The 13,097-nt window shown below is 43.9% G+C and overlaps 1 protein-coding gene across 3 annotated transcripts in view; it reads right to left on the bottom strand.

Moving 5' to 3' along the window:
* Positions 1-689: 689 nt before the first annotated feature.
* LOC143026510 (salivary peroxidase/catechol oxidase-like) overlaps positions 690-13,097 on the bottom strand; it is a 46,201-nt gene continuing 33,793 nt past the window's right edge. For all 3 annotated transcript variants that reach the window (XM_076187038.1, XM_076187037.1, XM_076187035.1), the window contains exons 7-16: positions 12,192-12,365; positions 11,407-11,629; positions 10,482-10,630; positions 8,125-8,322; positions 7,706-7,853; positions 6,972-7,122; positions 5,785-5,955; positions 3,684-3,827; positions 2,919-3,079; positions 690-2,345 (exon numbers count right to left, since the gene is read on the bottom strand). In XM_076187038.1, the coding sequence (XP_076043153.1) occupies positions 2,258-2,345; positions 2,919-3,079; positions 3,684-3,827; positions 5,785-5,955; positions 6,972-7,122; positions 7,706-7,853; positions 8,125-8,322; positions 10,482-10,630; positions 11,407-11,629; positions 12,192-12,365 (1,607 nt within the window). In that variant the 3' untranslated portion in view covers positions 690-2,257. The remainder of the gene's footprint in view (positions 2,346-2,918; positions 3,080-3,683; positions 3,828-5,784; positions 5,956-6,971; positions 7,123-7,705; positions 7,854-8,124; positions 8,323-10,481; positions 10,631-11,406; positions 11,630-12,191; positions 12,366-13,097) is intronic.

Here is a 13,097-nt window from a genome sequence, read left to right as displayed (position 1 = left end):
AGAAGATGGTACTCGTAGTGATGGGTTTAAATTGGACAAAATTAAGTTTAAGAAGGAAATAAGCAAGAATTGGTTTACCGACAGAGTGGTTAACGAATTAAATAAAATTAGAAACCATGTAGTGAGCACAGAAACAATTGTTTGTTTTAAGATTACCATACTTCTTCCATTATCTGGTGACCCATAGGATGTGGCCGGCAAAACCAGCAGCGTTGTTACGTCTAAACTATTTCCAAAGAAAACGGGGGAGACCGTTTTCTTTATATTTGCATGTATGATCAGTATAAAGTAAAGAGACTGGAAGAGGCCCGAAGACCCGCACTCAGCTTCTCTATGTAATTACTAGAATACAAGACTTGGACAAGAAAAGGGAAAGTTGCTGCCGGGGCAATGGCGCCTGACCTGAGATGCCATATCGTTTAATAAGTTGATATAGTCCCAAGACATGTCTGCAACCGGTAATGGAGTCACAGGGAAAATGTCACAGAAAAAGTAACAACTTTGTTAAGAAAAAAATTAGTTACGATAAAAAGTTAAAGTAACAACGCAGAAAATATTTTAGATAAGCTATTAACTGGTAATACATGATTTGTAAATATTGACAATACTATATATGATGGCATAACATGTATGTAAAAAATCACGCTTTTTCATTATCTTAAGCACAGTAAGGTAATCAAACAGAAATGTTCAAGTCAATCATTTATGGACAGTACATGACATGCACATATTGAAAATAGCTTACATAATATCGTGGCATTCAATGTATATTCAATGTTTTTAATGCTGATGATTGAGACGAATATTCCAGCCGACTTCACCAAGAAACATTGCCACAATGCTTGTGGTATTCCCCCTCCCCTCCCTCCCGTCGGGCAACAAACCACGCTGTCAACAATTTTTATTGCAGGAGGGGTTATTTTCACAACAAAAGCACTAAATTCAAGTATTGTCGAACCACAACAGCACTGAGCTCCGAGATTTCCGCTATTCACGCTGCCTTCAGGAATACTGACAAATATTGGAGAAGAATAAGGTATGTTGAAGGTCATCTCAACGTGACCTTATATCAAACCCCTGACGAAAAAAAAAAAACCCGGATTAGACAACCTATGGTCACAGTAACCCCAGCTAACCTTAATCCTTCCAGGTTGATGTCCAATTATACAGAGATATAATGAATGTTTTTGTTCTATTTTACAAATTTTAAACAAAACTTGTTAATTCACCATCTGTTCTGCATATTCCTTTACTGAGACTGATTGACGTATTAACTTTGAAAAAGTGAGGGTTCGGCAGTCAAATGTTCTGTAAAAAGGACTGACTGCCCGAGTTTTTCTGTAATTTTTTCCGGCAATTTTTTTCCATTGACTTTTGTTCCTGATCTGGGGTTTTACGGGTTAGAACAGGGATTTGGGTCAGGGTTAGGATTAGGATTGAGGAGAGGGAGGTAGTGATGGGTGGTATGCAGTTAGACTGATATGTTTTACAGAAAACGGAAAAATAATTTGAAACTGTCAGACACCTGATGAGACCAAAACAGTGCGACAGCGGGAAATCTATTGGAATACTTATAATAATATTGATACTAGTGGTGGTATTGGTAACGATGCTAGTCATGGTGATGGAGACGAAGTGGAAAAAAAATGATTAAAACAATTATGAGAAGTGAGAGGCTGATCTATATAACAGGTTGAGTTTAGTTTTTATGTTGATAAACAGTAGTATCATACTGTAAAAATATAATTATAATAAACAACCATTAATGTATATAAACCCATACTTTTGAGGCAAAATGATGAAAAGTACTGCGTTATTTGAAGAATCAGTAATGCAAGTGGCTTTGTAATACAGGTCGTTCATGACACTTTATTGAGATGCAGTCACATCTCATGACATAGCGTCATCTATATTGTACATAGGCTAACTTGCGAGCCAGGTACGTTGGCTTGGTTTGGCAAACTTGTCACCGAATTAGTTAATTGGAGAATTTTCTATTTTCTCCCTAGATTACAGTCCATATGAAAATATTGAGTGGTGGTGTGGAAATGATGAGTAGGAATGGACAAGTGCATACTGTTAGGCTATGGCGATACATAGGTTTAAAGAAAGTTGAATACAATGACTAAATCGGTAAATTTCTGCTCTTCGCTTTTCCTGTGAAAATGATGTTCTGAAGCTTAACATTATGTGCCGTAGAGGAATCACTCGAGTTAGTTTTTGTCTTCCTCTCGTTGTGAGAAGCCAAAGACTTCTTTTAGATCCAAACTGTGCCTTCATTCTTCCAGGGTTCCAGCGACATGTTTGGGATGCGAGCGTCGCCGCGACATCCAGCGCGCTTGTTCCTGTCGGCGGCGGAGGGAACAAACAGATTAGTATCTACTGTAATAAAGAAATAAAGGAAACATAGACAAATATGAACAAAATACAGGAAAATTCTTATTCGAGTCAGCAAACATGAATATTAAAAAGAAGGAACTTTACAAACTGTGGAAAACAAGAGGAAGAATATGAAGGAAGCGGGCAGAGTATAGATGTAAAAACAAAACAAAAAAACGAAGCGCATTTTAGATAAGGTAGTAACTAGAGGTGTGCTGTTACAAAGGCAAATCGCCTCGAACCTGAACCTGAATGGAACTGTGGAGACGACTAGATAATTATTGGGGTTGCGCCTACCCACCCTGTCAGTCGCCAGCACATGACCAAAAGGACGAAATGGAGCATAAGTGATGCGTCCATTACCTATGGCAAGGACTCACTCCCGGCTTTTCTGAATTAAACATATCGTAGTTTTTGGTTTTACATATACGGGCTTTCCATTTATTTAGTAGAGAATATGCGCTCGAAATATTGAGTGACCAACAACTGTGCCACACCCCTACACACACACACTTTCGATCTCCCTGGCAAATACTTACGCGAGGTGAGCCATGACGAAAGCGAGAGGCTGCATTGTGTGCAAATCCTCTGAACTGTCGCACAAAACCCTGGCCAGACTAATTTTACGGATCTCGGCCAACTGGTCCTCCGTGAACGATGATTCTAGACCTCCATTCTCATAGTAGAAACGGTCTCCTACCTGTGCAGGAACATGGGAAACGTCAGATGGATTTTAAAAATGGGAAGACATGAAGGTCTGAGGACTGTGTGTGTGTGTGTGTGTGTGTGTGTGTGTGCTGATTGTATGCTGACGCTACAGCTAAGAAGACTTAAACCCGATCCTTAAGTGAAATAGAAATGGGGCTGTTCATTACTGTTCATAGCCTCAAGGTTTTATGAAGCACGTCAGAGTGGATCGGGCCTCGTCAATGTCACCCCGTGTTTCATTCAAGGTTCTGACCCTTTGTCCAAGGCCATGCATAACAAAATCAACTAGCATTTATCAGACTAAAAACCAGGAGGTTTTGTTCGCTGGTGCTGAAGTCTTGTTTACACGGGGCAAGTTGAGAGGCAAGTCAAGTGTGCAAGTTACTTCAACTGGAAAGGAGAGCGAACAAGTGCATGTTCACAAAAGCCATTTGTCTCTGACTTGGCCTGTGTGAACATGAACTTGTTCGCTTTCCTCTCTAGTTAAAGTAACATGCACACTTGAATGGCCTCTAAACTTGCCCCGTGTAAACAAGCGGTGGCAAGTGGCACTACCACCCGCCCATAGAGTACCTGAGGTTGATAACTGCACTTACCCGTAGCTTGGTGAATTGGTCTCCTATAATACAGAGGAACGTGGGACCTATTATGGAGTCCGCCAGAGGGCGCTCGGCGATGGCGCCGACGAAGAGATCAATGTCGTCGATCGAACGGTAGATCTCCTGCATACCTATCCGCATCTAAGAAAAGGAGGGAGTATTTAAACCTCTTCTTTTTCTTTGAGGACAGTTTTATTTCGTTAGGGCTGTATCAAAATGTTAAGTGTTAGCCAGAATAGAATAATCAAAAATCCATTTGACAGACAGGGGATATTAAGATCTCCCTCGAGTTACCTGCTTCCTCGCCACGCGTTCCAAAGAACAGCCAAGCCTCGTTGACGCGGAACTAGTTTAGCAACCGTTAGTGTCAGCTACACGTTAACTTATCCATCAAGTAAGTGTTGACACTAGGATATTTTGGAGACAAGTTGACTAACTTTCCGTTGATATTGGGCAAGTAGAGGGGTAGATGACAAGTCGTTAGCACTAGCGGCTACTAAATTAGCCCAGGGTCAGTGAGGTTTAAGCGACGTTTTGAACCGGCACTCTTACGCCTGAGAGACAAAGAAGGACCTTCCTCCCACTCGCCAATGCAAACCTCCCCTCACAATACCACACATGCTACCGGAATGCTCGATTTACATTGAGTTAAGCAAGAACTAACTATTCTCCCATCTACCCCCTCAAACAACGATGACACTACACCAAATCACGAGTGATAAAACATCGATTACCTAGTCATCCCTCCAAATATTCCTACAAAAATGATAGATAAACAAGTTTCCTAACCAAACCGTAAACACCCTTGATTAACTCGACCAATACGTGAGATATCATAGTGACGAGATAAGCACCATATGAGGACGGAACCTTTATTTGTACGACGTTTCGCTTATTACAGCTTTTTCAAGTACAAGTTGAGATACAAATGTTTGAGATTAAATAAGGGGAAAGGAGGGAACGGGGAGAGAAGGAGATATCATAGTGCAATGTCGGCGCAAAGTTCTCCAGATAGATAGAATTGGCGGTAAACTACAGACAATAACAATCATTCAGCACCTTGCGGTGCCCCCTGCACTATTTCAACTCCCACTCCCTCCATGGGAGTCAGTGCCGAGACTGTTACTATCTAACAATGATTCCGTTCTTCGTTTTAGTAACAACGTCCGTCAACGATGGTGCACGGTGCGTGGCAGCCTTCCGCATGTCTGGGGAATCCTTTTCAGGACCCACTCTGGTCGTCCCACATGGATGAGGGGCTCAAAAAGGTGTACCACTCATAGTCCTCTCTACCTTTGCCTAGCTAGGGAGCCGCTCCTTGCAAAGGCCCCAAACCTACAAGCGCAGTAATGAAACAAAGCAAACAACAGAGGAGGGTGTAACAACATCTTCGCTCTAAGACTCCACAAACATCCCCTCCTACAGTTTCGCCCCATCCTCCATCAACAGTGAGACGAGCCCCCCTCCCCCACCTCACTTTGCGCACTGAATCATTTTAACCAGATGGTGCAATGATGGTTGAGCCCCATCCACCAACGGAATAGATAATCACCGCAACAGAACGGCCGCTGAATCAGTCTTTAGCTGCTCCACCCAACACATGTAAATGAGAAACAGAATGAATACTACCCATACCCACGTCGCTGTTACACTTATCGAGGTCCACCAACCGCTCTAGTTTTTCGCTCAACGGCCCTTCAACCCTTCAAGTATACACTAGTTACTAGTTACACTAGAAATAACTAACAATGTCCTTCCGGTCACATCTACGCAAACCCCTCACTAACTAAGTGACACAAGAATGAAAGGACTTGGTTGAGGATCAGGTTTAGTGGGTAAATCGGAATCGCTAGAAAGGAGTGTTAATTTACACAAGGAATAACACGGAGACTCGCTGTTGTTATTGGTTTTGCTAGTCGTTTTAGTGCAGTCCTCGTCAATGACAACCTATTGTGCCATCGTAATTATAAAAACGGTAATGACATGCATAAGAGAATTATGAAAATAATATATTTAGTAAAACCTCATATTCATGATCTCAGGACCACTAATCACGCGCACCAGAATCGTGGTGATGGGGCGAGCTGAAACTTCATACCTCTTTTGGCATGACGCCGTCCAATTCAGTCCAGCTCTTGGCCCTGGTGAGGCCGCATAGCTCGCGCCAATCGTTGTATCCTGGAATGCCGTGATCTCGTCCACGCTGGATGTTGAGGGCAACAAGGTCCATGCCGAACTTCCTGTTGCCGGCGAAGAGGCGGGTAGTCAGCTGATGCCAAGGAGAAAGGTGAAGGAAGAGTCCGTTTAGACTAGGAAAGTAATGCTGAGGAGTACAAATGAGGATGGAAAGGGGACTGTTTTCCTTCAGACCGTGATGCTGAAGAGTACAAATGAGAATGGAATATTATATGTCACCATTACAAGGAGATTGTTTTCCTTCAGACCGAAATGCTGAAGAATACAAATGAGGATGGAAAGGGGACTGTTTTCCTTCAGACCTTTCTTCCTGCCTGTAAGAAAGTCAATTGCTAGCTCATCAATTATTTGTGATAATGTACCTCCCCTCCCCACACACACCCCTATCTTATCTCCAAACATTTCTACACGACATAGAGTTTCTTTCTAAACAATGTTATGCCATACCATACGCATTTTCTGACGTGACACATCAACATTACCACAGCTTAGGAATACCATGACCTTTTCTCGGCAACAATATGGTGGTGTCCATAAGGACAAAGACGCCGATGACCTGTCAGCTATGGAATGCATGGGAGTGGGTGTGGGGGGGGGAGTTAAAGTAGGCAGTGAGAGAAAAAGCGAGGTTGGGAGGGTGGACAAGTAATTTATATTCAACACATACACATACTGTACACACACGCGCGCACGTGTACACACACACACACACACACACAAACACTCGACGACGCGGTGGTAGCGTTCGCAACTGCTGCTACAGCGGTCCGAGTTCGAATCCTGCCCAGGGCTGAAATAATTTCAGTATCGCTGTGCTGCGATTCGTTACTCCAACTTTCGTGGGCGGGGAGTAGGGTGTGTGCGTGCGTGTAAGGTCACAGCAGTACCCATAGATCGGTCATATATGACCTCTGAGCCCTCTTCCGGGAGGGCAATAGCTGTCGATCATGAGTTCAACATGTGATCCAAGACCATGGTGAGTCACACACACACACACACACACACGAACGCACTGACGCAATCGTGGGTACACGTTCACTCGCAAATGCATTCACTCGCACATGCGCTCACTTTCAAGGATACCCTTACCTCTTTGCTGAAGAGATTGTCGAACTTCTGGCTCTGCTGGAAGGAAAGACCTCGAACTAGAGAGTCGAACTTTTCGTAGAGCGAGTAGGGCTTAAACTGGTTCTTACTGAGTTCCAGCTGGTCGAGCTTCCTGCCGAACTGTGTGTAAGCCCTGGAGGGGAAGAGGCTCTTTTAGATCACCTGTCTCGACAAAAGATTTATGTCAAACGATTTGAACCCGGGGAAGGGTTGCCACTTCCCAGTTTTATTATTCTGAGATTCAGAAGACGCTTCGTTTGCCAACGAAGGTGGCACTTCCCTCCCTCCTTCCCCCTCCCTCCTCGTAGGCGATTGATCAAAGGATTACAAAGGATTACAAAGGCGGAGCATACCAACAGGAGACCTTTTGATCCATATCTAGGTCGGATGCGAAAAAAAATCATATTAATAATAAAATAATAAATAAAAACTATAATAATGTAAATAACAAATAAAATACATAAACAAATGCATAGGTATAGTTAAATGATAAACAAATGCTTAAATGACCTCACCATGCATTAGGCAGGATGGAGAGGATATGGGATATGGAAGGAAATGTTGACGGTGACAACTATAATGATGATGACGATGATTAGTAATGGTGATGGTTGTTGTTGATTGTGATGGTGACTGGTGGTGGTGACAATGGCGATTGCTATGCAGCTGATGACGAATCACGTGGGAGGAAGAAAGTCAGGCTGGAGCGCGCTTACTCAAAGGAGTCTGCGATGAGGGTGTGCCCATATCTGAAGGCGGCGGTGGCGAAGGCGTTGGTGATGGAGGGGTTGACGCTGCTGTTGTAGCTGGTGGAGTATCCACTCTTCTTGGTTATGAGCCCGAACGTCTCTATAAAGCTTCGTCCTGTAAAGAGAAAGAATCGTCAAACGCCGCCGTCTGGAAGGGCGGGTGGCTGACGAGATCCACATGTTTGAGTGCAAGGAAATAATTAAGGGGACAGTAATACATATGGTGTATGAGATGCCTGTGTAGTCCATATATAGGGAGGCATGTAATACATATATAGGGGGGCATTGGGATGCCAGTAACTATCCTTTCCAGAACCTTTTCCCCCACCCAACCCCCGTCTTCCCTGCACACAAACATAATGTCGCGTTGACGGAGACCGACTTACCGAGAATGATGGGCAAGTACTCGTTGTAGGTGATGTGTTGCATCTGGGCAGCAACGATGCGCCGCGTTTCCTGGAACACAACTTCATCTGTCCAGTGTGGGTTAAGCTGCTGGAGTCTTTCCGCCAGCTGGTTGTGCTGCCGCACCCAGATCGTGTGCAAGACTGCCAAGTTAGGCTGCTCGTTGACGCGGCTGTCGCCTGCCGGTAGGAGAGGATCCGGTGAAAAAGAAGGGCGTAGGAGGAGGTAAAGGGGATAGGGGGAGGGAGGGACGGAGAGCGGAGGGGAAAGATGGAGAAAGAACACTGAAAAAGGGGCGAAAGTGTCGAAGAAGGAGAAAGGGAAGAGGGAGACGGATAGGAAAGATAGAAGAGGAGGGGGAAAGTGGATAGACAGAGGCGTAGATTCAGGAGAGGATGCAAATTGGAAGAGGAAGGCGGTCGTCTGGGACATGGAAACGTTGCTGCAAGGAGAGAGAGAGAGAGAGAGAGAGAGAGAGAGAGAGAGAGAGAGAGAGAGAGAGAGAGAGAGAGAGAGAGAGAGAGAGAGAGAGAGAGAGAGAGAGAGAGAGAGAGAGAGAGAGAGAGAGAGAGAGAGATTTGGGCGAGTGTACTGTAAATTAAAAATCCACATTTGCATTAACTGAGAGTATAGCCAGAAAATGAGAACATTCTTCCTTGCCATTCAAGTTGCTTTACCTGGAACGTAATATCACGATTCTGTGCAGACGTTTATTGCTAGCTGCGACTATTTGCCTCCTACCACAGCCAATGGCGGGTAATGCGGCATACATGGCATCATATTTGGGTATATGCGTTGACTGTAGGATCGGTTAAGATTAATTATCAGCCTTGTACTTTGCAGCTCGAAGCAAAACAGCCCCATTCAAAAGACAAAGAATTAGTGGTCAAGACAATCGTTTGACGATCATCATTGAGCCATAAACAATCATTGTCGAGCGGCAATCGCACCGAGCAAACCGGAGTTCTCATGTATGCTTTCACGGGGACCATCAACAACACAATAGATCAGTAATCATAACTAAAATCCAGGTTTAGATGTGAAGCTTCTTATTTTGATATTTCTGATATTTCTAATGCCTCACATATATTTATTGTCACTGCTTAAACAAGTGTAAAGTGTGAAAAACAACAGAATCGCAAATTTCCAGCACCTTCTACCCCTGGTGGTGGGACCGAGAATTCGGGTGGACAGACGGCGGCGTTGTGCCGAGTCATCAAACAGAAGTGTTCACCAGTGTTAGAGACCTTTTATACTCAGAGAGTTACGACATAACGTTACAATGAATACCAATCACATGGCCCAGGAAGCCAAATAATTTTCGCTCGCGCTTACTGTTTGTTTTTTCTTCTGATTCTTTGAACCTAGCTTGTTCACTGAATATGCCGGGTTCTTGTGCATTCGCATCTACCAACAGCAATATCATGGGTTTCAAGATTTACAGATTCCCTTCTGATCCCTACAGACGAAGTTTAGGCAAGAAAGTTAACCGTATGGAATGGAATCTCTCTTCATCGTCAAGGTTTTGCGAGGTAGGTAAGATTATTATATCAACCCCATAATAGTGTTTGGTGATGTGATGTGCGATATCTTGTGTTGATTTGCAAGATATAAAATGCATGGTTTAAACATTTGTATTATTTATGATGTTTCATTTCCTTGAGAGTTATTATTACAATATATATATATATATATATATATATATAATATATATATATATATATATATATATATATATATATATATATATATATATATATATATATATATATATATATATATATATTATAAAAGGACTCTAACCAGTGTCGCTATGGTTTAATTAAGGGGATTAGAGAGAGGAAGTTCTGCCACTCGCCAGCCATGCAGCTGACTGTTCTCGCTGCACAAGAAGCCAACCAGCCCAACCGTAGGATGAGAAATGACGGTCTGACACAGTTCTTTACCACCACACTCGTAGCATTGTTGCTGTTGTTATGGACTGCTGTTGAGAATCTCGCGCCGTCGTCGTGTCTAGTTAGTCGAAGGTGTTTTAGGTCTGTATTTTGTGTAGGAAAGAGATGATATAGGTATTTTGTCGTCTAGGATTTGACGGTGTCATTGTCGTTTTATGGAGTAGATGAGAATAGATGATTGTTGCTGGGCGTTGTGTAAATCGGGCATTCCAGTCGTATTGTGATGGGAGCTTCACATGGGCAGGTGAGGTGATCCTTTCCTGTCATGAGGTGGTCATTACGTATGAGGTGGGGATGGCGCGTTCTCAGACGCACGAGTGGTTCGAAGCGTCTGTCAAAGGAAGACGACCAAACCCTGAGCAACAACGACGATGAGGACGCACCTGCTTTGAAGCAGACCTGCTGATCATCAAGCTCATTGAAGCACTCTGAGCGATGGGGCGGCAACAGGTTATGGACACCCGTCTTGAGCAGGCCGTTTTTGAACGTTCGAAGCTCTCGTACTTCTTCTTCGGTCGACCCGTAAACGTTACTGTGCAGAGAACAAGTAAAGGAGCGAATTAATTATTATATTTCGCTTCGGGTAAAGAAATGGATAAAGGAGGGTGTAGGTAATAAGTAAAATTGGCAAACTAAAAGATAACTGAAAATATGAATGGTCAAGTAAGTATATAAAAAGAAGTACATGCAAGCAAAGGGAATATAGTGCGTAACGCTGGAGCGGTCTCTCTCTCTCTCTCTCTCTCTCTCTCTCTCTCTCTCACACACACACACACACACACACACACACACACACACACACACACACACACACACACACACACACACACACACATACACACACACACACATACACACACACAGACGTATCAAAGCAACAGTGACTAACCATTGCGCCATCTCTCTTGATGGCGCAGTGGTTAGTCACTGTTACTTTGATACGTCTGAGCTGAGGTTCGAGCCCTTGGCTTCACTTCGTATCAGTTTCCGTATAATATGTCTCCGTCGAGCGCATTGTCAGTCTCGTTCGTGATGACATGGAATTAGAAGAAAAAAGTTGGTGTGGTTGAAAAAAAAATATATATATATATTTATATATATATATACATATATTTATATATATATATATACATATGAATATATATATATGTTTTTTTTTATATATATATATATATATATATATATAAATATATATGTGTATATATATTACAAGATATAAAAACCTTGACCAACCCTCATAACCTGCATCACACCACGTTCCCTTGCCCCGCCCTCCCTTCCGTCCCCTGTGCTGTCTGTAAGACTCGCCTGGCATCGATGAAGGCGCTGATCTGATTCATTTGCTCGCGATGGCCGAAGGTACACTTGGCGTTGACGGTCGGGAAGGACCTGACGAACTCCATGCACAGCTGCCCGTGGTGCTTGAAGAAGGGATCGTCGGCGGGGATCTCGATCGGGAGGCAGGCCGGGTGAACAAAGTCCACGCGCTTCCTGCCGTTCTCGCAGCAGACGATGTCGGACATGGCCTTTCCTGGAGGAAGAAAACAACGTTCTAAGAGGTGCAGGGAGGCGGCCTTGAAACACTCGGTTATTACATGGCAACAACCGAAGACTAACTGCGCGTTTCCGGCTGTGATTCTCAGCATTATCGGTACTTCTCCCTCACTCCCCCCCCCCTCTCTCTCTCTCTCTCTCTCTCTCTCTCTCTCTCTCTCTCTCTCTCTCTCTCTCTCTCTCTCTCTCTCTCTCTCTCTCTCTCTCTCTCTCTCCAGACGTGTTTCTGGGTAGCATCAGATTATATTGGCTAGAAGAGGGACCGACTCTAAAAAAAAAAGAAAAAAAAAATGGGAGGGACTCGACTGTATTTTCGGGGAACCCCGTTTCCCAAACTCCCTCTCCCCGACTTCCACCCCCACCCCCGCAGATACAACGCTACCCAGAGTGAAGTCTGTCGAAAATCTTAATCGGTCGACGAGGAAAGACATTTCGTGGATCAGATGTCCAATCAGAGTCTTCCTGTCTGTCTGCCTGTCTGTCTTTCTCCTGCCCACCCTTTCCCTCTCGCGTAAAGCCCCGCTCCCTCCCTTGCTTACCTTTGGTGATAGGCGTGTGAGTGATGTCGTGGTCGAGGAACTGTCCCCATTGCATGACAAGGAGCGTAAGGTTTTTGTATCGATTGCCCTCGTTTGGGACGATCACGTGGGTTGAGATCTTGCGCGGCGATGGTAGGTCGCCGCCGTCAGAGGCCTTCCGAGGGTCGTTGAACCCTGCGGTAGGAGGACAAAGAGGGAAAGGGATCATCATCATCATCATCATCATCATCATCATCATCATCATCATCATCATCATCATCATCATCATCATCATCATCATCATCATCATCATCATCATCATCATCATCATCGTTGTCGTCGTCGTCGTCATAACCATCATCATTATCATCGTCGTCAGTATCATCGTCATCGTCGTCGTCATAACCATCATCATTATCATTGTCACCAGCATCATCGTCGTCGTTGTCGTCACCATCATAACTATCATCATTATCATCGTCGTCAGCATCATCGTCATCGTCGTCGTCATAACCATCATCATTATCATTGTCACCAGCATCATCGTCGTCGTTGTCGTCACCATCATTACCATCACCATCATCATTATCATCATCATCGTCAGCGTCGTCGTCATCATTGTCGTCAGCATCGTCGTCATCATTGTCATCATCATCATTATTGTCGTCGTCGTTGTCGTCACTATCATCATCATCATCATCATCATCATCATCGTCGTCGTCGTCGTCGTCGTCGTCGTCATCATCTGGTGGACGGGGATTCGGCGCATTCTATTTCTGAATACTTGATATTCTGAATTAACCTATTTCTATGCGTCTACCATTAGATATATGACCTAATCGTGTACCCTTTTTAAATGCATGAGAGAATGCACTGGCAAAATAAGGATATGGAGAAAGCTGAAACAATAAATAAAATTTCGATGGG

Source organism: Oratosquilla oratoria, chromosome 6 (assembly GCF_046742065.1).
Source record: "Oratosquilla oratoria isolate Oo_2021 chromosome 6, ASM4674206v1, whole genome shotgun sequence".
In the NCBI taxonomy this organism is placed as follows: domain Eukaryota; kingdom Metazoa; phylum Arthropoda; class Malacostraca; order Stomatopoda; family Squillidae; genus Oratosquilla; species Oratosquilla oratoria.
The sequence above is the reverse complement of the archived record's forward strand: the minus strand, read 5'-3'. Positions and strand labels throughout refer to the sequence as shown.